Genomic DNA, 25,100 nt, shown 5'->3' with positions numbered 1-25,100 from the left:
CCCTGGCGGGCGGGCTCGGTCTCGGTCTCCCTGGCCGGCGGGCTCGGTATCTGTCTCCCTGGCCGGCGGGCTCGGTATCTGTCTCTCTGGCGGGCGGGCTCGGGCTCGGTCTCGGTCTCCCTGGTGGGCGGGCTCGGTCTCCGTCTCTCTGGCGGGCGGGCTCGGTCTCGGTCTCCCTGGCAGGCGGGCTCGGTATCTGTCTCCCTGGCGGGCGGGCGGGCTCGGGCGCGGTCTCCGTCTCTCTGGCGGGCGGGCGGACTCGGTCTCCGTCTCCCTGGCGGGCGGGCGCGGTCTCCGTCACCCCGGCCTCCCCCCACCCCCCCCCCCCAACTCCTCCTCACCGCCACCCACGTTCTCCCCGGCCTCCCACAACCTCCCCCACCACCCCCCCCCCCCCACCCCTCCGCGTGTCGCCGGCCCTTCACCTACTCCTGTTCTCCTGCTCTCCCCGGCCTCCCACCTCCTCCACCACCCCCCCCCCACCCGTCCTCCCACTAGCGCCTCGACCCCACCCACCATACCCCACCACCCTCCCCTCCCCTCCCCCACCCAGGCTGTCAGGCTCCTGAATACCCCGGAGACAGTTTCAGACGAAGGCCGCGTCAAAAGCCCTGGTTTGCACAACGGCACGTAAGAACTTTGGCCGCTGCTGAACATGTTTATACACGTGCCTTCTCCGTGGGTTGTCACCTTGTGGTGGAGAAGCTTTGTGTGGTCCTGAGATCCCGAGAACGATGCCTGGTAGGATCACCCATGGCGGTGAGGTCCCCGACAAAGAACAATCCAACCAAGACCTCAGCGGTGGAGCAGGCGGAGGAAGTTATTCTGAACTCAACGGCTGTGAAGGCAGATGAAGGCTGCAATAAATCCATCAGCTCCAATCGTGGTGGTTTCCATGCCATTGGAACCAGTTGGTTGATTTGTGAAGCGTCGTGTGTCTTTTGCAGCGCAACGTCAAGTACACGTTAAACAAATACACGCACGGGCGTCTTCGCTCTGTGGGCTTGAATTTTCAGAACCAAGATTGGGCTCGGAAGCCACTTGAGAGCGCATAAATAGATCAACGGAACGACGACCATCATCCTGGACCTCAAGGATAACCTCCACGACACTTAGTGCAACACACTGAGTTCTTGTATTTCCTTCGTCCAAATCGGTTTTGCACTAACTCTGCACTCATTTTGTATTCTGTATATACCGGTTTTTTTTTTGCACTGTTGTACATTTTTTGTCTGCATTAATTGTTTGTCTTCAGTTCTATGTATGTCCTCTGTTGTGTGTCTGGAGGAAACGACATTTCATTCCTCCGTGTTTTGCAGCATATGGGTGAATGACGGCAAAGTGACTTGAATCTTGAACCCACCCCACCACTCCCCCCACCCCCCACCACAGCCACCACCCCCACACACCCCCACCTCACTCCCCCCACCCCCCACCACACCCTCCCAGCCCCCACCACACCTCACTCCCCCCACCTCCCACCACAGCCCCGACCCCTCCACACCCCCACACCCCCCACCACCCCACCGCTCCACACCCCCCCAACCGCACATCGCCACCCCACTCCCAACCAAACACCCCACCCCCACACCCCCCGCAGCCCCCACCACACACGCACCACACCCCCCACCCACCACAACCCTCCCCTCTACCCCATCACAACACCCCACCCCACTCCCACCTCACCCCCATCCCGGGGCCTGTGCCTGAGTGCATTCGGCCGTGGGATGACGCTGTGCACCGGGGGCACAGCTCTGTCTCGCATCCCCGCCGCTGGTGTCCGGGCCACAGGGACAGAGCTCCCGACCGGGACCGCTATAACTCCCACTGTCACTCCGGGGCACACCGGCTCTCTGCTTCCCCCGCCGCTGTGTCCGGGACGCAGGGACCGAGCTGCCTCCGCCGGTTCTTGGTCTTTTATACACAGCACCACACAGAAGGGCCCCCTGAGGTCCCGCCTGTTTCCTGCAGCCGGAGTACCTACATTTAGAGTCTGCAACATCTTGGTACCTGACGTCGCGGACTGTATTATTTTGGTGTGTGACGTCCGACAGACTTGATTTCTTTTCGAAAAATTGACGTGACATCAGTTGTTCCGGCTCCAGGAAACAGGCGGGACCTCAGAAGGCGGGATCACTGCACCCGGCCAGTCAGGCTAGTGGTGGGGTGGAGAGGAGCCCAACAACCAGCAGGACAGCGGCAGTAAGGAGCGACTCGATCGGCAGCTCGGTCCCTGGGTCCCGGACACAGCGGCGGGGAGCGGAGAGTGGGAGCTACAGCCGTCCCGGTCGGAAGCCCGGACACAAGAAAGTGGGGTGGCCCCCGGTGCACAGCATCATCCCACGGCCGAATGCGCTCAGGCACAGGTCCCGGGACGGGGGTGAGGTGGGCAGACGGACGGACGAGGGTTGGAGGACGGGACGCCGGGGTGGCGGAGCCAGCGAGGGAACGAACAAGGACGGAGGGAAACCTGGGTGGGAGGGGTAGCGGGAACCGGACGGTCGGTGCCGGGTGTAGCGGGACGGGCGGTCCGGGACGGCGCCGGTGGGATGAGCGGCGAGAGATGGGTCGGATCACCCGGTGTCAGGAAGGCGCGTCCTCGGGGCTGGTTAATTTTAGCTTTTTGAAATAAAAAAAAACTAATGCAACTTCATTTTCAAATCCCCAGGGATTGCAATCTGACTGCGGTGACCAGCAATGTGACATGTTTGCACCGAACGGGGGCTGCACGTTGTTGCAACCTGTAACGCGACGTTGAGCGGCTCCCCGGGCGTCCACTGCGGGTCCCGCATCGGGAGGGACAGCCGGACGCCGCCCACCGCATCGCCGTCGGGCAGCATCACCGGACGACTCCGCTCTCCTCGAAGGTCCGGCAGGCTCCCTGCAGCTGGTCCCTGAGTCTGTTGTCCACGGTGAGGGCGAGATCCCCGAATCTCCTGAAGTGCAGCCGGACCATGGCGGCCAGATCCAGGACCAACCCAGCCGTCTCCGAGCGGGCGCTGAGCTGGTGGGGGGTGGCTCTCAGCGGCAGCCGGTCTTCCTTCACGGGACGCCCACTGTCCTTTTCCGGGAGAGGTGGCGGCGTCGGGGGGTGGGGGGGGGGGCAGAAGACTGAGAAATCACCACCACCAACGCCCCACCCTGAGGGTTCGTACCACCAGGCTCAAGGGCAGCTTCTACCCCACGGTGATAAGACTATTGAACGGTTCTCTTATATGATTAGATGGACTTTTGAGTTCACAATCTCCCTTGTTGTGCCCTTGCACCTTATTGTCTGCCTGCAATGCACTTCCTCTGTAGCTGTGAAACTTTATTTGGTATTCTGTTATTGTGTTTCACCCTGTACTACCTCCGTACTACCTCAATGCACTCTGTAATGAATTAATCTGTACGCACCATATGCAAGAGAAGTTTTTCACTGTACCTCGGTGCAAGGGACAATGATATACCAATACCGTGTGCAAGTGAAAATAAGGAACGATTCCTTGATGAAGTGAATAATGTGGAATTAAGAAACTATTGCGGTATCAAGTCAGGGGATTAAAGAAAATATTGCGGGCTGAAGGAAAGTGAGTGCATTGAAGAAAATATTGAGGGTTTAAGTGGAGGAAGAGGTGCAAATGAAATATTGCGGACTGAATCACGCGGAATCAAAGGAAACGTGGCGAAAAGAAATCAAGTCCTTGGTTCGTCAGGCAGCAGCTTCTAACATCCTGTTCACAGTGACGTGAAATCAGTTGCTCCGGCTCCAGGAAACAGGCGGGACTTCAGGGAGGGGGACCACTGAACCCGGCCAGTCAGGCTAGTGGTGGGGTGGAGAGAAGACCAAGAACCAGCAGGACAGCGGCAGTAAGGAGCGACTCGATCGGCAGCTCGGTCCCTGGGTTCCGGACACAGCGGCGGGGAGCGGAGAGTGGGAGCTACAGCCGTCCCGGTCGGAAGCCCGGACACAAGAAAGTGGGGTGGCCCCCGGTGCACAGCATCATCCCACGGCCGAATGCGCTCAGGCACAGGTCCCGGGACGGGGGTGAGGTGGGGAGACGGACGGACGAGGGTTGGAGGACGGGACGCCGGGGTGGCGGAGCCAGCGAGGGAACGAACAAGGACGGAGGGAAACCTGGGTGGGAGGGGTAGCGGGAACCGGACGGTCGGTGCCGGGTGTAGCGGGACGGGCGGTCCGGGACGGCGCCGGTGGGATGAGCGGCGAGAGATGGGTCGGATCACCCGGTGTCAGGAAGGCGCGTCCCCGGGGCTGGTTAATTTTAGCTTTTTGAAATTAAAAAAAAAACTAATGCAACTTCATTTTCAAATCCCCAGGCATTGCAATCTGACTGCAATGACCAGCAGTGTGACATGTTTGCACCGAACCGGGGCTGCGCGGATTATACAACCTGTAACGCGACGTCCAGCGGCGCCCCGGGCGTCCAATGCGGGCCCAGCATCGGGAGGGACTGGCGGACGCTGCCTGCAGCAGCAGCAGCCGGACGATTCCGCTCTCCCCGAAGCTCCCGCAGGCTCCCTGGAGCTGCTCCCTGAGGCTGTTGTCCATGGTCAGGGCGAGATCCCCGAATCCCCTGAAGTGCAGCCGGACCTTGGCAGCCAGATCCAGGACCACCCCAGCCGCCTCCGAGCGGACATTGATCTGGGGGTGGCGCTCAGTGGCAGCTGGTATTCCTTCACGGGGCGCCCGCTGTCCTGCTCCGGCAGAGGTGGGGGCATCGGGGGGGGGGGGGGGGGTGGCAGAAGGCAGAGGAATCACCGCCACCAACGCCCCACCCTGAGGGTTCGTACCACCAGGCTCAAGGTCAGCTCCTACCCCACGGTGATAAGACTATTGAACGGTTCCCTTATACCAGTGGTTTTCAGCCTTTTTCATGCTGTGGACACCCAGAGCATGTCCTTGTTGGATGGCGGACCTCCAAAGCCCACAAAATCAAACAATGGATAATTCATGCGTACGACACTTCAATTAATGCACATAGGCCCTATTGAAATAGTGACTATTTCAATCACCGATAATGACCAGCGGTGTCTTTCAGTGTTCAGTTCAATGTGAAGGTTGTGCCTGATTTGCACTGCAGAGTTTGTCCAAACGTGGTGGTATGTGTGACAAACATATGCATATGTCATCCTCAATATTCAGTCTTGATCTGTATTTGGTTTTCATGGCAGTGACCGTAGAAAATGTTATTTCACACAAGTAAGTGGTTGCAAATGGTTACAGAACATTGACGGCTTTGCCGGACAGCAGTGGATACTCCTGGGAACATGCTGTCCAGAACGACAACAGTGACATTCGGTTGAACTGCAAACGTAAAGTCCTGTCAGATGACAGTTCAGCCAATTCTTCCTGTTCACGTCCAGTTAAATCAGTAAGAATGGATTCAAAAGCATTTCAAATCCAATCAAACATGCTCGTGTCATCATCGCCGAAATACTCATGGAAATAATGTGACAGCTGTTGAATATGGTTCAAAACGGTGCTCGCAATGGCCTCTGTCTTGGTCTTGTTCACTGTCAGAAAATCAGCCAGCAACGGAAACATATCATAGATGCCTTGCTCGCATCTTCCCTTCGAGATACGGAGTTTTTTTCTGGAAGTCATTGATTTTGTCATGTGTGCTCAGAACATTTGAGCCAGGTCTTTGCAATGATAGATTTAAGCTGTTCAAAATGTTGAAAATATCTGCAAGATAAGCTAATCTGGCAACCCACGTCTCGCCTGTCGAGAACTGTGCCAACGATCTGTTATGCTCATTTAGAAAATTGAGCAGTTCATCTCTCAATTCATATACACGCTGCACAACGCGGCCTCGTGACAGCCATCTGACTTCTGTAAGTAGCAACAAATGCTTATGCTGGGCTTCCATTTCACGGCATATGTTTTCAAACACAGTATGATTGAGCGGCCTGGCTCTGATGAAGTTAACGATTTTAATGCACCTGGAAAACACATCCACAAGCCCCTACACGGCCCCCCACCACTCCCGGGACGGCTCGCCGCCCACCCTCCCCCGCTTGCGGAACGGCTCGCCCCGGCCCCTGCACCGCACCCCCCCGTCTGCGGGACGGCTCGCCCCGGACCCTGCCCTGTCCCCCCCACCCGGCTCCGAGACGGCTCGCCACGGTTTAGGGTTAGGGTCAGGCCCTTGAACCACCCCACCCAGCATCCGGGACGGCTCGCCCCACACCCTCCCCGGCCTGCGGGACAGTTCGGCCCGGCCCCTGCACCGCACATCCCCGCCTGCGGGACGGCTCGCCCCGGCCCGTGCACCGCCCGCCACCCGGCGCCGGGACGGCTGGCCCCGGCCCGTGCAACGCCCCCCCACCGCTCCCGGGACGGCTCGCCCCGGCCCCTGCACCGCACATCCCCGCCTGCGGGACGGCTCGCCCCGAACCCTGCCCTGTCCCCCCCCCCCCCACCCGGCTCCGGGACGGCTCGCCCCTGCACCGCCCTCCCCCGCCTCCGGGACGGCTCGCCCCGGCCCCTGCACCCCTCCCCGCCTCCGTGACCTCCCCCACCTCCCCGGCCCCATCTCGGAATTGCAGCGGCCATCGGAGAGCGGGGCCCATCAAACCAGGCGGGCTGCTGCAATTCCGGAATGGGACAACGAGAGGGAACCCCTTTCCAAACTCCAGATCCCAACCCGTGAGACATAGGAGAAGACGCACACACACACTCACACACAGTAGGAAACACACAGAGTAGCAGACAGACACATAGTAGGAGACACATAGTAGGACACACACACACACACACACACACACACACACACACACAGAGTCGGAGAGGGTGATCGAGGGTTGGCACCGTCTTCGTGGGCCGAAGGTCCCGTCTCCGGGCTGGTTCCCTCATGGGGTTGGGTGATCCCGGTTGGGGTCAGTTGGAGATGGGGAGAAAACGAGAGGGGGAGAATACGACAGACAGACGGGGGGAGGGGGAGGAGAAAACAGACCTCGAGAGAGAGAAAAAACGACAGAGAGAGGGAGGGTGAGAGGCAGAAAGGTGAATCAAGGGGTAAGGGACGGAGGGAGAGCGAGAGTCAGGAGGGGAGTGGGAGGGAAGGGGAGAGAGGGGTTTGGAGGCCGACCCTCCGGAACCCCGACTCCCCCTCCCACCGGACCCGTGACCTACCTGCGGGACCCCTGACTCACCAGCCGGAGAAGTCAGCGGCCCACCAGTCCCGCAGGAATTGCCGGACGCTGCCCGCCTCCTCGCCGTCGGGCAGCAGCAGCCGGACGACTCCGAAGGTCCCGCAGGCTCCCTGCAGCTGGTCCCTGAGGCTGTTGTCCACGGTCAGGGCGAGGTCTCCGAATCCCCTGAAGTGTAGCCGGACCTTGGCGGCCAGATCCAGGACCACACCAGCCGTCTCCGAGCGGACGCTGAGCTGGGGGGGGGGGTGGCTCTCAGCGGCAGCTGGTCTTCCTTCACGGGGCGCCTGTTGACCTGTTCCGGGAGAGGTGGCGGCGTCAGGGGGGCAGACGGCGGAGAAATCACCACCCCCAACGCTCCCGCCCCCCCGCTCACCCACACCCAACGCTCTCCACCCTCAGGGCACGTACCGCCAGGCTCAAGGACAGCTTCTACCCCACTGTGATAAGACTATTGAACGGTTCCCTTATGCGATGAGATGGACTCTGACCTCACGATCTACCTTGTTGTGACCTTGCACCTTATTGCCCTGCACTTTCTCTGTAGCTGTGACACTTTGTACTGTTACTGTTTTTACCTACACTACCTCAATGCGCTCTGTACTATCTCGATGCACTGTGTAATGGATTGACCTGTATGCACGGTATGCAAGACAAGTTTTTCACTGTACCTCGGTACAAGGGACAATGATAAACCAATACCCATACCGTGGGCAAGGGGAAATAAGGAACGATTCCTTGATGAAGTAAATAATGTGGAATTAAGAAACTATTGCGGTATCAAGTCAGGGGATTAAAGAAAATATTGCGGGCTGAAGGAAAGTGAGTGCATTGAAGAAAATATTGAGGGTTTAAGTGGAGAAAGAGAAGCAAATGAAATATTGCGGACTGAATCACACGGAATTAAAGAACATGTTGTGGAAACGAATTCAAGTCCGTGGAGCGTCAGACACCCAACCGGAGGTGTTTCTTTTTCGCGTCGTAATTTCGGGGACGTGACGGCTCCCGCTGTGTCCAATGCGTGCCCCGCATCGGGAGGAGACAGGCGGGACCTCAGGGGACGGGATGACTGAACCTCAGTCTGCATCTGGGCATCTGGGCGGGTTTTGGAGTGGGTCAGATGTTTAAAACCGGCGTGACGGCAGAGGCAGGGGCAGGAGCAGGGCAACGGGCAGGAGCAGGGCAACGGGCAGGAGCAGGGCGCGGCCGCGGGGCAGGAGCAGGGCAACGGGCAGGAGCAGGGCAACGGGCAGGAGCAGGGCGCGGCCGCGGGGCAGGAGCAGGGCAACGGGCAGGAGCAGGGCAACGGGCAGGAGCAGGGCGCGGCCGCGGGGCAGGAGCAGGGCAACGGGCAGGAGCAGGGCAACGGGCAGGAGCAGGGCACCGGGCAGGAGCAGGGCGCGGGCGCGGGGCAGGAGCAGGGCACCGGGCAAGAGCAGGGCACCGGGCAGGAGCAGGGCGCGGCCGCGGGGCAGGAGCAGGGCACCGGGCAGGAGCAGGGCGCGGCCGCGGGGCAGGAGCAGGGCGCGGGCGCGCTGCAGGAGCAGGGCACCGGGCAAGAGCAGGGCACCGGGCAGGAGCAGGGCGCGGCCGCGGGGCAGGAGGGAAAAGCTGAGTAGAACTTGGACCAGGATTCGTGAAGCCCGGTCCCTCGGTCCCGGACACCAGAGACGGGGGTGCGGGACGGAGCCTTAAGCCCTAAGGCCTGTGATCCGTTGATCCGTCCTCCACCACCCTCCGGGCCAGAGAATTCCCGGGATGCCCCCCCCCCCCACACCTCCACCCAAATGTTCCCCACACCCCCCAGTGTGAAATGACCACCGCCCCCTCCGAACCTGTCCCCCGGATCGAGACTCTCCTGCTGGGGTGGGGTTGGGGAACATCTCCCCATCTCCCCCTCTCCTGTCCCCTCAGGGTCTGGGACATCTCGGTGAGGTCGCCTCCCCCCACCCCCCCTCATTCTTCTACACCACACGGGACACAGACCCAACTTCTGGCAATGAGCTCGGTGAGTCTCTCCTGGACTCCCCCCCCCCCCCCCCCAACGCCGGTCTCTCCTTAGTTCGATAAGGGGTCCCAGACTGTGCCCCGGACTCCCCGGTGTGACCCCACCAGCAGCCGCACATGATCCGACAGCCTCCTGTCTCCCTTACCGTGCCACTGTTGTACACGTCAGTCTCTACTCCGGGCACTGAGTCCAAATCTCTCAGTGGGATGGGTGTGAAGACTCTATCAGGCCTCTCCCTATAACTCGAGCCCTCCAGTCCCGGGAACCTTTCCTGCCCCCTCTCCAGCTCAGTGACGTCCTTCCTATAGCTGGGCGACCCGAACTGCACACAGTGCTCCAACTCAGGTTAGACCACACTTGGAGCACTGTGTCCAGTTCTGGTCGCCTCATTATAGGAAGGCTGTGGAGGCGTTGGAAGGGGTGCAGAGGATATTTACCAGGATGCTGCCTGGTTCGGAGAGGATGCATTATGAGGAGAGACTAAGGGAGCTGGGGCTTTACTCTTTGGCGAGGAGGAGGATGAGGGGAGACATGATAGAAGTGTACAAAATATTAAGAGGAATAGATAGAGTGGACAGCCAGCGCCTCTTTCCCAGGGCACCAATGCTCAATACAAGAGGGCATGGCTTTAAAGTAATGGGTGGGAAGTCCAAGGGAGATATCAGAGGGAGGTTTTTTACGCAGAGAGTGGTTGGGGCGTGGAATGCGCTGCCTGGGACGGTGGTGGAGGCAGGTACATTGGTCAAATTCAAGAGATTGCTAGACAAGCATATGGAGGAATTTAAAATAGAGGGATATGTGGGAGGAAGGGGTTAGATAGTCTTAAATGAGATTTAAAGGTTGGCACAACATTGTGGACCGAAGGGCCTGTATTGTGCTGCACTGTTCTATGTTCCAAGTGCGGTCTCACCAAGAGACGTCCAAAATCCTGCACTCGGTGCCCTGTCCGATGAAGGTCAGCATTCTGAATGCCTCCTTCACCACCCTGTCTACCTGAGTCTCCACTTTCAGGGGACCATGTACCTGTACCCCTGGGTCTCTTTGCTCTACAACACTTCCCGGGGCCCCGCCTTTCACTGTGTGAGTCCTGCCCTGGTTTAACTCCCCAAAATGCAACACCCCACACTTGTCCCAATTAAACTCCATCTGCCGCTCCTTGGCCCACTTCCCCAGTTGATCCAGACCCTGCTGTAGCCTTAGACAACCCTCCCCACTGCACACCACGCCACAGATTTTGTGTCATCTGCAAACACACTAATTCCTTCCCTGCCTTCCCATGATGATCTAAGACGCACTTGATCAGGCCCTGGGAATTTATCTGCCTTAATATGCCTTAAGACAGCCAGCGTCTCCTCTGTTGTAATGTAGATATGTTTCAAGACATCGCTGTTGGTATTGGCATTGGTTTGTTATTGTCACTTGTACCGAGGTAACGTGAAAAACTTGTCTTGCATACCGATCGTACAGATCAATTCATTACACAGTGCAGTTACATTGGGTTAGTACAGAGTGCATTGATGTAGTACAGGTAAAAACAATAACAGTACAGAGTAAAGTGTCACAGCTACAGAGAAAGTGCAGTGCAATAAGGTGCAAAGTCACAACAAGGTAATCGTGAGGTCAGAGTCCATCTCATCGTATAAGGGAACCGTAGAAGAGAAGATGGTCAGTCTCTGATGATATGGTGAATCTCCTTAAACTTCACTGACGTGCCTTCTCCATGGTTACATCCACGTCCTCCGAGATGTTGACACCCAGGAACCTGAAGCCGCGGACCCTTCAATGATGACTGGTGTGTGTTTGCCCGAATTCTCTGTCCGAAAGCTCCCACTCTGCCCTGTCGGTCTGTGGTCTCTCCACCGTCACCAATACCAATACCCTGTGGGGAAAGGGTTAAATTAGCCAAAAAGTCATTTCTGATTCCTCCTCAGTACGTGCAGTGGTGTGTAACACAACGTGGTGTGGGAATGCTTGGAGAATTTACGGGAGTACAGATGCTCATCCTTGAGGTTAGACACCAGTGAAGAATGTTTCCTTCCTACAGACCTGTTGTCTCTGTTTCTGAGTTAGGGGTTTAGGCCAAAGGTGGTGAGTGATTAGGTACAGATTGGGACCACTAAGCATTGGAAAGCACTGGGGTAAAAGTTATGTGAGGTTTTTGAGGGGTATAAAAGGGGGGATATCTTCCTTGTGCAAATTGGGACCTTAGGCTGCGTCACAGCAGGTGCTGAGACACAGAAGGCTGTGGGACACCTGAGGTCCCTCCGGCATCATATAGATCAGTTCATTGATTGGTTGAAAAGTATTATTTAGTTTGCTCCTGTATTTTAAGTAGCCTTCTTTCTTTCTGTGTATCTTATTCTTATATAACTCGAATAAATTAAGTTTCTATTACCTTTAACGTGTGCAGTGCCTCCTTTGTTTGCGAGTACCTCTTGCTGCTGAATCAGGAAAGAACAAGGAACGAATTTTGAAATATTTTTGTTACAGAGGCCCAACACCAATTTGAGGAAGAACACCTCACCTTCCTTCTGGACACGGTGCAGCCTCCTGGGTTCAGTATTCACCACTCCTCAGCCTCCTCCCCACCCCCCAACCCACAAACAAGGGCCGGGCACTGACGATATCCAATGGGGGAAGATCGTCTCATCACTCCCTGACATCCTGTGGCAGTACTGTCACTGAATTCCACCCCCCCCCCCCCACGCCTCGTCAATGTGCTGGTTGCAGGAGCGGGTCAGAGGCTCTCTCTACAACTGCACCATCAGAACCATTCTGTCATCACCTTCAACTTCCTTGGTGTCAACATCTCCAATGATCTATCCTCGACCCAGCGTCTGCATGCAACTTTCTCCCTCTTCCTCTTTGCTGCCGAGATGGAGGGAATTTAACTCGTTCCAGTCCCAATTCCTTGGCTCGCTGTAACTCACCCCCAAACTCCCCAGAGCCTGTCCACCATCTACAAAGCACGTCAGGAGCGTGATGGGACACTTGCCTGGGTGGCGTTAGTCCATGCACTCCACATCCGCCACATTACCTTCCTCCATCTACCAGTCAGGAGTGTGACGGGACACTCCCCAGTCGCCTGGGTGGCGTTAGTCCATGCACTCCACATCCGCCACATTACCTTCCCCCATCTACAAGGCACAAGTCAGGAGTGTGATGGGACACTCCCCACTTCTCTGGGTGAGTGTGGCTCCAACTACACTGGAGAAGCTCGACCCCACCCAGGAGACAGCAGCCCGCTCCATCGGCGCCTCACCCACCCACCCCACCACCCACACACAGCAGCAGCAGTGTGTACTGTCCACAGGACGCATTGCAGCAACTCACCGAGACCCCTCAGGAGGCACCTTCCAAACCCACCGCCTCTCCCAGCTGGAAGGACGTGCAGCAAAAGCCCGGGGAACACCCCCTCCACCGGGAGTCGCCCTCCCAGACACACACGTGGGGAACATATCACCGTTCCTTCACCGTGGCTGGGTCCAAATCCCGGGAACACCCTCCCTGACAGCCCGGTGGGTGCAGCCACACCTGAGGGACTGCAGCGCGTCAAGAATGCAGCTCACCCCCATCTTCTCCTGGGGTCCCCACACAACCACCCCCCCCCCCACCCCACTGCGGAGCACGTACCTGAGCGGATTCGGTAGTGGGATGATGCCGTGCCACCGGAGGGAGAGCTCGATCCCGCATCACCCGCCGCTGTATCTGGGGCCCAGGGGACCAGGAACGGGGTGGGGTGGGGGGTGGCGGGGGGGGGGGGGGAAGAGAAAGACCGGGGTTGGATCCGGTCGCTTCTCCCCCTTCCGCCGCTCCGACCACCGGGAGATGTTTCCCCACACTCCCGGTTCCGGCGCGGAGAGCGGGGCCGATCAAACCAGGCGGGCCGCTGCAATTCCGAGATGCAACAGCGAGAGGGGGCCCCGCACCCAACTTCAGATCCGCACCGGTCCAGGTGTCTGTCTGTGACAGGGCGGAGCAGCCGGCAGGGTGGGCAGGAGAGGGCGGGGCGGGGCGGGCCGGGCCGGGCGGGGCGGGCCGGGCCGGCCGGCACGCAGCCAGGACAGACAGGGGCGGAGCAGCCGGCAGGCAGGCAGTCAGTGTGGGGCAGGCAGCCAGGACAGGGGCGGAGCAGCCGGCAGGCAGGCAGTCAGTGTGGGGCGGGCTGGCAGAGCAGGACAGGACAGGACAGGACAGAGCAGCCGGCAGGGAGACTGATCCCCCTGCACAGACGATCCCGGACCAACCGAGCTCTCCCAGCGCTGGCATAATCAGACAGCGCGGACCTCGGGGTGGGGGGTGGAAACCATCGAGACCAAGCCAATCGGGCGTCTGGGCGGGGTCAAGGCTGGGGAAGCAGAACGCCGGCGTTACCAGCCGCAGTGACAGCGGTGCTGGTCGGAAGCCGGTCCTCGGGTCCCGGACACGAGCAGAGGGGATGCGGGACGGAGCTGTGCCCCCGGTGCGCAGCATCATCCCACGGCCGAATGCGGTCAGGTACAGGTCCCGGGACGGGGGTGTTGCGGAGGGAACGAGGGGAGGAGAGAGGGGAGGGGAGAGAGAGGGGAGGAGAGAGGGGAGGGGAGGGGAGGAGAGAGGGGAGGGGAGGGGAGAGAGAGAGAGGGGAGGGGAGGGGAGAGGGAGGGGCGAGGGGAGAGAGAGGGGCGAGGGGAGAGAGAGGGGAGGGGAGGGGAGAGAGAGGGGAGGGGAGGGGAGAGAGAGGGGAGGGGAGAGAGAGGGGAGGGGAGGGGAGAGAGAGGGGAGGGGAGAGAGAGGGGAGGGGAGGGAGAGGGAAGGTGAGGGGGAGGGGAGGTGAGGGAGACGGGAGTTGAGGGAGAGGGGAGGGGAGGGAGAGGGGAGGGGAGGGAGAGGGGAGGGGAGGGAGAGGGGAGGGGAGGGAGAGGGGAGGGGAGGGAGAGGGGAGGGGAGGGAGAGGGGAGGGGAGGAGAGGGGAGGAGAGGAGGAGAGGGGAGGGAGAGGAGGGAGAGGGGAGGGGGAGTGGGAGAGGGGGAAAGGAGGGGGGGAGGGAGAGGAGGGGAGAGGGGGGAGGGGGAGAGGGGGGGGAGGGGAGAGGGGGGGAGGGGGAGAGGGGGAGAGGGGGGGAGGGGAGAGGGGGAGAGGGGGGGAGGGGGATGAGGGGGAGAGGAGGGGGGGGAGAGGAGGGGGGAGGGAGACGATGGGGGAGAGGAGGGGGGAGAGGAGGGGGGAGAGGAGGGGGGAGTGGGAGAGAGGGGAGAGAAAGGAGGGGGAGGGAGAGGAGGGGGGAGTGGGAGAGGGGGAGAGGAGGGGGGAGAGAGGAGGGGGGAGAGAGGAGGAGGGAGAGGGGGGGAGGGGGAGAGGGGGGGAGGGGGAGAGGGGGGGAGGGGGAGAGGGGGGGAGGGGAAGGAGAGGGGAGGGAGGGAGAGGGGGGAGAGGGGAGGGAGAGGGGGGAGGGGAAGGAGAGGGGAGGGAGGGAGAGGGGGGAGAGGGGAGGGAGAGGGGGGGAGGGGGAGAGGGGGGGAGGGGAGAGGGGGGAGGGGAAGGAGAGGGGAGGGAGGGAGAGGGGGGAGAGGGGAGGGAGAGGGGGGGAGGGGAAGGAGGGGGGAGGGAGGGAGAGGGGGGAGAGGGGAGGGAGAGGGGGGAGAGGGGAGAGGGGAGGGAGAGGGGGAGGGGAGGGGAGGGAGAGGGGGGAGGGGAGGGAGAGGGGGAGGGGAGGGGAGGAGAGGGGGAGGGGGGAGGGGAGGAGTGGGGAGGAGAGGGGAGGGAGGGAGAGGGGGGAGGAGAGGGGAGGGAGGGAGAGGGGGGAGGAGAGGGGAGGGAGGGAGAGGGGGGAGGGGGGGGGAGTGAGGGACGGGGGGGAGGTGTGGGGTGGGAGGGAGAGGGCGGGGGGGAGGGGGGGGAGGTATAGGGGGGGGGAGAGGGGAGGGAGGGAGGGGAGGAGAGGGGAGGGAGGAGAGGGGGGGAGGAGAGTGGAGGAGGGAGAGGGGGAGGAGAGGGAGGGAGGGAGAGGGGGAGGAGAGGGGAGGGAGGGAGAGGGGGGGAGGAGAGGGGAGGGAGGGAGAGGGGGGAGGAGAGGGGAGGAGGGAGAGGGGGGAGGAGAGGGGAGGGAGGGAGAGGGGGAGGGAGGGGAGGGAGGGAGAGGGTGGAGGAGAGGGGAGGGAGGGAGAGGGGGGCGGAGAGGGAGAGGGGGGAGGAGAGGGGAGGGAGGGAGTGGGGGGAGGGGAGGGAGGGCGAGGGGGGAGAGGAGAGGGGAGGGAGGGAGAGGGGGGGGGAGGAGAGGGGAGGGAGGGAGAGGGGGGAGGAGAGGGGAGGGAGGGAGAGGGGAGGAGAGGGAGGGAGGGAGAGGGGGGAGGAGAGGGGAGGGGGAGAGGGGGGAGGAGAGGGGAGGGAGGGAGAGGGGGAGGAGAGGGGAGGGAGGGAGAGGGGGAGGAGGGGAGGGAGGGAGGGGAGGAGAGGGGAGGGAGGAGAGGGGGAGGAGAGGGGAGGGAGGAGGGGGGATGGAGAGGGGGGGAGGAGAGGGAGGGAGGGAGAGGGGGGAGGAGAGGGGAGGATGGAGAGGGGGGAGGAGAGGGGAGGAGGGAGAGGGGGGAGGAGAGGGGAGGAGGGAGAGGGGGAGGAGAGGGGAGGGAGGGAGAGGGGAGGAGGGGGAGGAGGGAGAGGGGGGAGGAGAGGGGGGGAGGAGCGGGGAGGGAGAGGGGAGGGAGGAGGAGGGAGGAGAGGGGGGGAGGAGGAGGGAGGGAGGGAGAGGGGGAGGGGAGGAGAGGGGAGGGAGGGAGAGGGGGAGGGAGGGAGAGGGGGGAGGAGAGGGGAGGGAGGGAGAGGGGGGAGGAGAGGGGAGGGAGGAGGAGAGGTGGGAGGAGAGGGAGAGGAGGGAGGAGGCGGGAGGGAGGGAGATGGGGAGGAGGAGAGGGGAGGGAGGGAGGGGGGGAGGAGAGGGGAGGGAGGGAGAGGGGGGAGGAGAGGGAGGGAGGGCGAGGGGGGAGGAGAGGGGAGGGAGGGAGAGGGGGGAGGAGAGGGGAGGGAGGGAGAGGGGGAGGAGAGGGAGGGAGAGGGAGAGAGGGGAGGAGAGGGGAGGGAGGGAGAGTGGGGAGGAGAGGGGAGGGAGGGTGGGTGGGGAGGAGAGGGGAGGGAGGGAGAGGGGGGAGGAGAGGGGAGGGAGGGAGAGGGGGGAGGAGAGGGGCGGGAGGGAGAGGGGGGAGGAGAGGGGAGGGAGGGAGAGGGCGGAGGAGAGGGGAGGGAGGGAGAGGGGGACGGAGAGGGGAGGGAGGGAGAGGGGGGAGGAGAGGGGAGGGAGGGAGAGGGGGGAGGAGAGGGGAGGGAGAGGAGGAGGGGGGGAGGGAGGGGAGGGAGAGGAGGAAGGGAGGAGGGGAGGAGGGGGGAGGGGAGGAGGGAGGGAGGGGGGAGGGGGAGGGGGGAGGGGAGGGGGGGGAGGGGAGGAGGGGGGAGGGGAGGAGGGGGGAGGGGAGGGGGAGAGGGGAGGGTGGAGGGGATGAGTGGGGAGGAGGGGGAGAGGGGATGGGGGGGGAGGGGAGGAGGGGGAGGGGGAGGGAGGGGGAGGGGGAGGAGGGGGAGGGGGAGGAGGGGGAGGGGAGGGAGTGGAGGGGAGAGGGGAGGGAGTGGAGGGGGGAGGGGGGGGAGGAGAGGGAGAGGAGGGGGGAGGGAGGGAGAGGAGGGGAGGGAGAGGAGGAGGGGGGAGGGGGGAGGGGGGAGGGGGAGGGGGGAGGGAGAGGAGGGGGGAGGGGGGAGGGAGAGGAGGGGGGGGAGGGGGAGGGAGAGGAGGGGGGGAGGGAGAGGAGGGGGGGAGGGGGGAGGGAGAGGAGGGGGGGAGGGGGGAGGGAGAGGAGGGGGGGAGGGGGGAGGGAGAGGAGGGGGGGAGGGAGGAGGGGGGGAGGGGGGAGGAGGAGGGGGGGAGGGGGAGGGGGGAGGGAGAGGAGGGGGGAGGGAGAGGAGGGGGGAGGAGGGAGGGGGGAGGGAGAGGAGGGGGGAGGAGCGGAGGGGGGAGGGAGGGAGAGGGGGGAGGGAGGGAGAGGGGGGAGGGAGAGGGGGAGGGAGGGAGAGGGGGGAGGGAGGGAGAGGGGGGAGGGAGAGGGAGGAGGGGAACGGGTAGGGAGAGGGAGGAGGGGGGAGGGGGGAGAGGAGGAGGGGGAGAGGAGGAGGGGAGGAGGAGGGGAGGGGAGGGGAGGGGGGAGGAGTGGGGGGGGAGGGGGAGGGGAGGGGGGAGGAGTGGGGAGGAGGGGGAGGGGAGGGGGGAGGGGAGGGGGAGGGGGAGGGAGGAGTGAGGAGGAGGGGGAGGGGAGGAGGGGCGAGGGGAGGAGGGGGAGGAGGGGGAGGGGAGGAGGGGGAGGGGGAGGAGGGGAGGGGAGGAGGGGGAGGAGGGGGAGGGGGAGGAGGGGGAGGGGGAGGAGGGGAGGAGGGGGAGGGGAGGAGGGGGAGGGGAGGGGGGGAGGAGGGGGAGGGGGAGCGGGATGGGAGGAGGGGGAGGGGGAGGAGGGGGAGGGGGAGGAGGGGAGGAGGGGGAGGGGAGGGGGGGAGGAGGGGAGGGGGAGCGGGAGGGGGGGGAGGGGGAGGGGGAGGGGAGGGGGGAGGAGGGGGAGCGGGAGGGGGGGGAGGGGGAGGGGGAGCGGGAGGGGGGGGGAGGGGGAGGGGGGGGAGGGGAGGGGGGGAGGAGGGGGAGGGGAGGGGGGGAGGGGGAGGGGAGGGGGGGAGGAGGGGGAGGGGAGGGGGAGGGGAGGGGGAGCGGGAGGGGGGGGGAGGGGGAGGGGGGGAGGGAGGGGAGGGAGGGGGGAGGGAGGGGGGGAGGGGGGGGAGGGGGGGGAGGGGGGAGGGGGGGGGAGGGGGGGGGAGGGGAGAGGAGGGGGGAGGGGTGGAGGGGAGGAGGGGGGAGGGGGGGGAGGGGGAGGGGGGGGGGAGGGGAGGGGGGAGGGAGGGGGGAGGGAGAGGGAGTGGGGGAGAGGGGGGATGGGGAGAGGGAGGGGGAGGGAGGTGGGGGAAGGGGAGAGGGAGGGGGAGGGAGTTGGGGGAAGGGGGGAGGGAGGTGGGGAGGGGGGTGGGGAGGGGGGGGAGGGGGGGGAGGGGGGAGGGGGGGAGGGGAGGAGGGGGGAGGGGGGGGAGGGGGAGGGGGGAGGGGGAGGGGAGGGGGGAGGGAGGGGGGAGGGAGAGGGAGTGGGGGAGAGGGGGGATGGGGAGAGGGAGGGGGAGGGAGGTGGGGAAGGGGAGAGGGAGGGGGAGGGAGGTGGGGGAAGGGGAGAGGGAGGGGGAGGGAGTTGGGGGAAGGGGGGAGGGAGGTGGGGGAAGGGGAGAGGGAGGGGGAGGGAGGTGGGGGAAGGGGAGAGGGAGGGGGAGGGAGGTGGGGGAAGGGGAGAGGGAGGGGGAGGGAGGTGGGGGAAGGGGAGAGGGAGGGGGAGGGAGGTGGGGGAAGGGGAGAGGGAGGGGGAGGGAGGTGGGGGAAGGGGAGAGGGAGGGGGAGGGAGGTGGGGGAAGAGAAGAAGGGAGGGGGAGGGAGGTGGGGGAAGAGAAGAAGGGTGGGGGTGGGGGGGAGGGAGGGGGAGAGGGGTGGGAGGGATGGAGCGGAGGGGATGGGGGACGGGGGAGGCGGGGACGGGGGAAGGGAGGGGGTTCGGGGGACGGGGTAGGGCGACGGGGGGAACGATGGATGGGGGAGGGAACGGGAAGGAGGGAGGGGGGAGGGAACGGGAAAGGAGGGAGGGAGGGGTGAAGGAGGGAGGGGGGAGGGAGGGGTGAAGGAGGGAGGGGGGAGGGAGGGAAGGGGGGAGGGAGGGAGGGAGGGAGGAAGGGGGGAGGGAGGGAGGGGGGAAGGAGGGAGGGGGAGGGAGGGAGGGAGGGGGGAAGGAGGGAGGGGGGAGGGAGGGAGGGAGGGAGGAGGGAGGGAGGAGGGAGAGAGGGAGTGAGATGGGGAGAGGGAGGGAGGGAGACGGGGGAGTGAGAGGGAGGGAGAGAGGGAGGGAGGGAGGGAGGGGGGAGGGAGGGAGGAGGGAGGGGGGGAAGGAGGGAGGGAGGGAGGGGGGAAGGAGGGAGGGAGGGAGGGGGGGAAGGAGGGAGGGAGGGAGGGGAGGGGAGGGAGGGGTAGCGGGAACCGAACGGTCGGTGCCGGTGTAGCGGGACGGGCGGTCCCGGACGGAGCCGGTGGGATGAGCGGCGAGAGATGAGTCGGATCACCCGGCGGCAGGAAGGCGCGTCCCCGGGGCTGGTTAATTTTAGTTTTTAAAATTAAAAAAAAATTAATGCAACCAAATTATCAAATGCCCCGGGATTGCAATCTGACTGCAATGTCCAGCAATATGACATGTTTGCACCGAGTACGGGCAGCACCTTGTTCCAACCTGTGAAGCAATGTTACATCAACCAGGAGCGGCAAGTTGTTGCATCCTTTGACACACAATTGAGCGCCTTTCCCGCGTCGGGGGGGGCGGGACATCAGGGGGCGGGACCGCCTGAATGTAGCCAATCGAGAGTCTGGGCATATTGTTACACATGCTTGCGAGGCAACAACGCGTTGACCAATCCGGGCCCTGCATCGGGGGGCGGGATCACCCGGACCGAGCCAATGGGAAGTGGGGCTGTTGTGGGCGGGGTCAGTGCGGGGCTGGGGGCACAGAGGGGAGCAGGGAGCCGGAGGGTCCCGGGTGGGAGCTGGGTCCCCAGTTGTCGCTCCTCACCTCAACCTTTCTTCCTCCTCAGGTCTCTGGTGCTCTGTGTGTGGTTGTTACCGGTCGTAGCTGCTGTTGGTGAGTACACCCTGGAGTGGAGGGAGCTTCACCCTGTGTCTGACCCCGGGAGTGTGTGACGGGACGGTGCGGAGGGAGCCTCACCCTGTGTCTGACCCCGGGAGTGTGTGACGGGACAGTGCGGAGGGAGCTTCACCCTGTGTCTGACCCCGGGAGTGTGTGACGGGATGGTGCGGAGGGAGCCTCACCCTGTGTCTGACCCCGGGAGTGTGTGACGGGACGGTGCGGAGGGAGCTTCACCCTGAGTCTGACCCCGGGAGTGTGTGACGGGACGGTGCGGAGGGAGCTTCACCCTGTGTCTGACCTTGGGAGTGTGTGGTGGGACAGTATGGAGATTAGGGTTACCTTCCCCTGACCAGGAACACTCCTCTCCCAACAGGTCTTCGGGGCACCTGCCGCTTCACCCGGGACACCAGCTCCCTCAGCTGCCCCTGCGTCCCGACTGCTGAGCAGCGTCTGTACCTGCACAACCTGCTGGGAAACTTCCGGGACGTCTGCACCAGGGGCGAGGGGGACCGAATCTGCTGTCGGAACACCACCCAGGCCAGGGTGGATGCTGGCGATGTCCTCCTGAACTACAGCTGGGTTATCTCTCTCACTGTCTTCTGTGAGATTGGGGACAAGGCAGGTGAGTGCCGAGGGTTGGGGGGTGAGGCGGGCACAGTGAGGGTCCGATACTCCGGGATCCCACTGTTCCCGTGGTTCGGCATCCGGGTGATGTTCCCCTTGCTCCCTGCAATTCAAGGGAGCCCGTGGTTTCCTGCACTCCCCTCTGAACAGAACATAGGAGAGTACAGCACAGCAACAGGCCCTTCAGCCCACAATGTTGTGCCCAAACCCCCAACTAAACTAATCCCTTCTGCCTGCACAATGTCCTTATACCTCCGAACCCTGCTCATCCATGTGTCTGTCTACGAGCCTCTTAAACACCTCTATCGTATCTGCCTCCACCCCCACCCCTGGCAGCACATTTCCAGGCACCCACCGCTCTCTGTGTTTAAAAAAAAAACATGCCCCGCACATCTCCTGTGAACTTTCCCCCTCTCTCTCTCTTAAATACATGCCATCTGGTGTTAGACATTTTGACCCTGGGGAAAAGATACCAGCTATCTCATCAGGTTTATTCTCACTGACATACATCGTGAAACGTGTTGTTTTGCGGCAGCAGTACAGTGCAAGACAAAGATTATTATAAGTTACAAAAATAAATAAATAGTGCAAAAGAATAACGAGGTCGAGTTCAAGGACCGTTCTGAAATCTGTCGGCGGAGGGGAAGAAGCTGTTCCTGAAACGCTGAGTGTGGGTCTTCAGGCTCCTGTACCTCCTCCCTAATGGTAGTAACGAGAAGAGGGCATGTCCCGGGTGGTGAGGGTCCGCAGTGATGGATGCCGCCTTCTAATCTATTCTATCTCCGCCTCCCATAATTTTATGAACTTCCATCAGGTCTCCCCTCAGCCTCCGTCACTCCAGCGAAAACAACCCAAGTTTGTCCAACTTCTTCTTATAGCAAACGCCCTCTTATCCAGGCAGCATCCTGGTGAACCTCTCCGGCACCCTCTCCAAAGCCCCCACATCCTTCTTGTGACGGGGCGACCAGAACTGAATGCAATACTCTAGGTACGGCCTGACTAAAGTTTTATGAAACTGCGGCATAACTTCCTGACTCTTGCTCAATGCCTCAACTAATGAAGGCAAGTGTGCCGTATGCCTTCTTTACTGCCCTATTGACCTGTGTCGCCACTTTCAGGGAGCAATGAACTCGGACCCAAAGATCCCTTTGCTCATCGACACTGTTAAGGGTCTTCCCATTAACGGTGTATTGTCTCTTTCCATCTGATCTCCCGAAGTGCAACACTTCTCTTTTGGCCTGGTTGAACTCCATCTGCTATTTCTTCCCCCCAGATCTTCAACTGATCTGTATCCTGCTGTATCCTCATCTTCTGGATGAGCCTCCCATAAGGGACCTTGTCAAACGCTTCGCTAAAGTCCATGTAGACAACATCCACAGCTCTCCCCTCATCAATCACCCTCGTCACCTCCTCAAAAAAAAATCTCAATCAAGTTAGTAAGGCGTGACTTGCCCCACACAAAGCCATGCTGACTGTCCCTAATTAGGCCATGGTTTTCCAAATGCTCATAAATCCCGTCCCTCTCCAGTAACTTCCCTACCACTGATGTGAGACTCACTGGTCTATAGTTACCAGGATTATCCCTGCTTCCCTTCTTGAATAAGGCACTTTGGACAGGGACGTGGATAGGAAAGGTTTGAAGGGATGTGGGCCAAACACGGGCAAATGGGACTGGCTTAGATGGGCATCTTGGCCGGCATGGACCAGTTGGGCCGAAGGTCCTGTTACTGTGCTGGGACAGAGCGGCTGTGGTGGGACAGGCTCACCGACCCTCCCCACCCCTCGGGAGAGCGCGGATCGACTGAGAGGAGGCGGGCGCTGAGGCGGATTCACTGTGTTTTGCAGGCTCGGGGTGTCCCAGACTGGGCACGGCGGCAGACCATTTGTCCAGCCCCCCACCGGCGACATCGCTAGAGGCGGTGTCCGCCGAGAAGGACCGACCAGATGGAGGAGAGGCGCGGGACGCCACGTCGGGGGCAGCGGGGCTGATAGCGGCTATCGGTGAGGCTCCTCATTCTGTACCTGGGGGTTGGTGGAGGGAGTCTGGTTCAGAGGGGGTTCGGTGGTCCTTAGCAGTGAATGGGGCTCTCCCCTTCTGCCTTCCTTGATCCCGGCCCCTCTCCCACTCCTTTCCCATCACCGTGTTACAGGGGCAGTTTTACACCAGAAGGTACAGGGGCAGAATGAGACCACTCGGCCCATCAACTCTTCACCCCCCTTCAATCATGGCTGAATTTTCTCAACCCCATTCTCCCCTTAATACCATCCACCCACCCCCCCCCCCCACCTCACCGATCCAGACCTATCTATCTCTGCTTCAAACACACCGAATGACTTGTCTCCCCTGCCCTCTGTGGCAACGGATTCCACAGATTCACCGACCTCCAGCTGAAGAAATTCCTCCGCATCTCAGTTCTAAAGGGACGTCCCTCTATTCCGAGGCTGTGCCCTCGGATCCTGGACTCTCCCACTGATGGGAACATCCTCTCCACGTCCGCTGTATCCAGGCCTTTCAGTATCTGGGAGGTTTCAATGGGATTTCTCCCTCTCACCCCTCTGAACTCCATCGAGGACAGGCCCAGAGATATCAAATGCTCCTCGTGTTAACCCTTTCATTCCCAGTATCGTTCTCGTGAACCTCTCCAGGGCCAGCACATCCTTCCCTTAGATACGGTGCCCAAAATTGCTCACAGCTCTGTGCAATGAATTCCACAGATCTATTCCCCCTCGTGATTTTATACATTTCTGTAAGATCGCCCCTCAGTCTCCTGCACTGCGATGAATGAAGTCCCAACCTCTCTCCGTAACTCAGTCCCGGCAACATCCTGGTAAATCTCCCTCTGCACTCTTTCCAGGTTAATGGCATCTTTCCTACAGCAGGGCGACCCGAACCGTACACAATATTCCAAGTGCGGCCTCGCCAACGTCCCGTAGAACTGCAACGTAACATCCCAACTCCTGTACTCAGTGCCCTGACCGATGAGGGCCAGCGTGCCAAATGCCTTCTTCACTGCCCTGTCTACCTGTGACTCCACTTCCAGGGAACCATGTACCTGGGATTTAAGAAAGGGATGGATGGATTTCTGACGAAAGGCAGTGAGGGGGTGGCGAGAGAGTGGCACAATGGGACGGATGAAGGAAGGCTGGGATGGGTTTGGATGATGGAGCAGGTACCAGGGGTAATGGACTGTCCCACTTCCAGTATTCTATGTTTCTGGTCAAGTCGCTCTAATTACCGCATTTCTGTTCTCCAGTGATGGTGGTGGTCGGTGTGTGTGTTGCTGTGGTTCTGGTTCTGTGGTAAGTGACCTCGTCCCTTCATGGGCAAGCCCAGTGTTCAAGTTCCCCAGCACCCCACCTGTACTCCCAGTCTCTGTGACCCCCCCCTCCCCAGCCCCTACACCCCTCCCTGTCCCTGTGATCCCTTCAGGCCCCTGCAGAACCTGCCCGTCCCTGTGACCGCACCCCCCACCCCTCCTCGGCTCTGTGACCCTGTGATCAGACCCTCTCTGTGACCCCTTCCCTTCCACCTCCAGGTGCTTCTGGAAGCAACGCAGGGGAGAACGATGTCCTGGATGGAACTGTGTGAAGTGACTACACACAGTACGATCCCACTATCAGACTACCGAGACTGAGGAGCAGCTGACATAATCAAGAACCGATCCCGCCCTAAAGTCTGAAAGCACGTACCACCAGGCTGAGGAACAGCTTCTATCCCACTGTTATGAGACTCTCGTATGATAAAGGGGAACTCCTGATCTCCGAATCTGCCTCGTCGTGGCCCTTGCACCGTATTGTCTGCCTGCACTGCACCTGCTCTGTAACTGTGACACTATATCCTGCATTCTGTTTGCCTTTTGTACTCACTGATGTGTGGAATGATCTGTCTGGATGGCACACACTCAAAATCTTTTCACTCTACCAATTAACAATAATATACTGTGGGTTGTCACCTTGTCGTGGTGGAGAAGCTTCAGTGTGGTCCTGAGATCCCGAGAGCGATCACGTCTGGAGCGCTGCTCCTGGTAGGGTCATCCATGGCGGTAAGGTCGATTGTGAGGTCCCCGACAAAGAACAATCCAACCCAAGACCTCAACGGTGGAACAGGCGGACAAAGTTACTTTGAACTCAACGGCTGTGAAGGCGGACGAGGGCTGCAACAAATCCATCAGCTCCAATCGTCGTGGTTTCCATGCCATTGGAATCGCTTGATTTGTGAAGTGTCGTGTGCTTTTTGTAGCGCAACATGAAGTCCACGTTAAACAAATACACGCAGTCTGTTGGTGGCGTTCAATGGACTAAGTCATAACTTGGCTTTGGTCCAAGTACTTTTCAATCTATTATTCACCACCCTTTAATAAGTCTTTTACAATACTGGCACAAGTTTCATCTTGATTTTTAACTGCTAAAATGAATACCAGATCTAAAGCGGCAGCTAATGGTAAAGGTAATGGAGACCAACCTACTTTGGAAGCTGTTTCTAATCTGGATAGAAAGTTTGACCGGAGCTTTGCCGAATTGAAGTCCATTTTAGAGGACTTTGAAGAAAAACAAAATATTCTTATCCAGGAGAATGCCAAACAAAG

The 25,100-nt window shown here is 61.3% G+C and overlaps 1 protein-coding gene across 1 annotated transcript; it reads left to right on the top strand.

Moving 5' to 3' along the window:
* Positions 1–12,322: 12,322 nt before the first annotated feature.
* Positions 12,323–25,094, top strand: LOC127587166 (uncharacterized). The gene is made up of 7 exons (XM_052045360.1): positions 12,323–12,894; positions 13,133–13,657; positions 19,838–19,884; positions 20,264–20,512; positions 22,360–22,515; positions 23,769–23,814; positions 24,051–25,094. Exons 1-7 carry the CDS (start codon positions 12,323–12,325, stop codon positions 24,106–24,108), a joined length of 1,653 nt encoding a protein of 550 aa, XP_051901320.1. The 3' UTR covers positions 24,109–25,094.
* Positions 25,095–25,100: the final 6 nt, after the last annotated feature.

The sequence above is a fragment of the Pristis pectinata genome, chromosome 39 (genome assembly GCF_009764475.1).
Source record: "Pristis pectinata isolate sPriPec2 chromosome 39, sPriPec2.1.pri, whole genome shotgun sequence".
NCBI lineage: Eukaryota > Metazoa > Chordata > Chondrichthyes > Rhinopristiformes > Pristidae > Pristis > Pristis pectinata.
Note: the sequence above shows the minus strand (reverse complement) of the source record. Positions and strands in the feature narration are given on the sequence as shown.

What these genes read in the sequence shown, in the direction of transcription:
- LOC127587166 (XM_052045360.1), top strand. Translation starts at nt 12,323, where the DNA reads ATGGGACACTCCCCACTTCTCTGGGTGAGTGTGGCTCCAACTACACTG. An exon ending in CCACGGCCGAATGCGGTCAG is followed by an intron (nt 13,658 to 19,837) that starts GTACAGGTCCCG and finishes CTTCCTCCTCAG; the next exon opens with GTCTCTGGTGCTCTGTGTGT. An exon ending in TGAGATTGGGGACAAGGCAG is followed by an intron (nt 20,513 to 22,359) that starts GTGAGTGCCGAG and finishes TGTGTTTTGCAG; the next exon opens with GCTCGGGGTGTCCCAGACTG.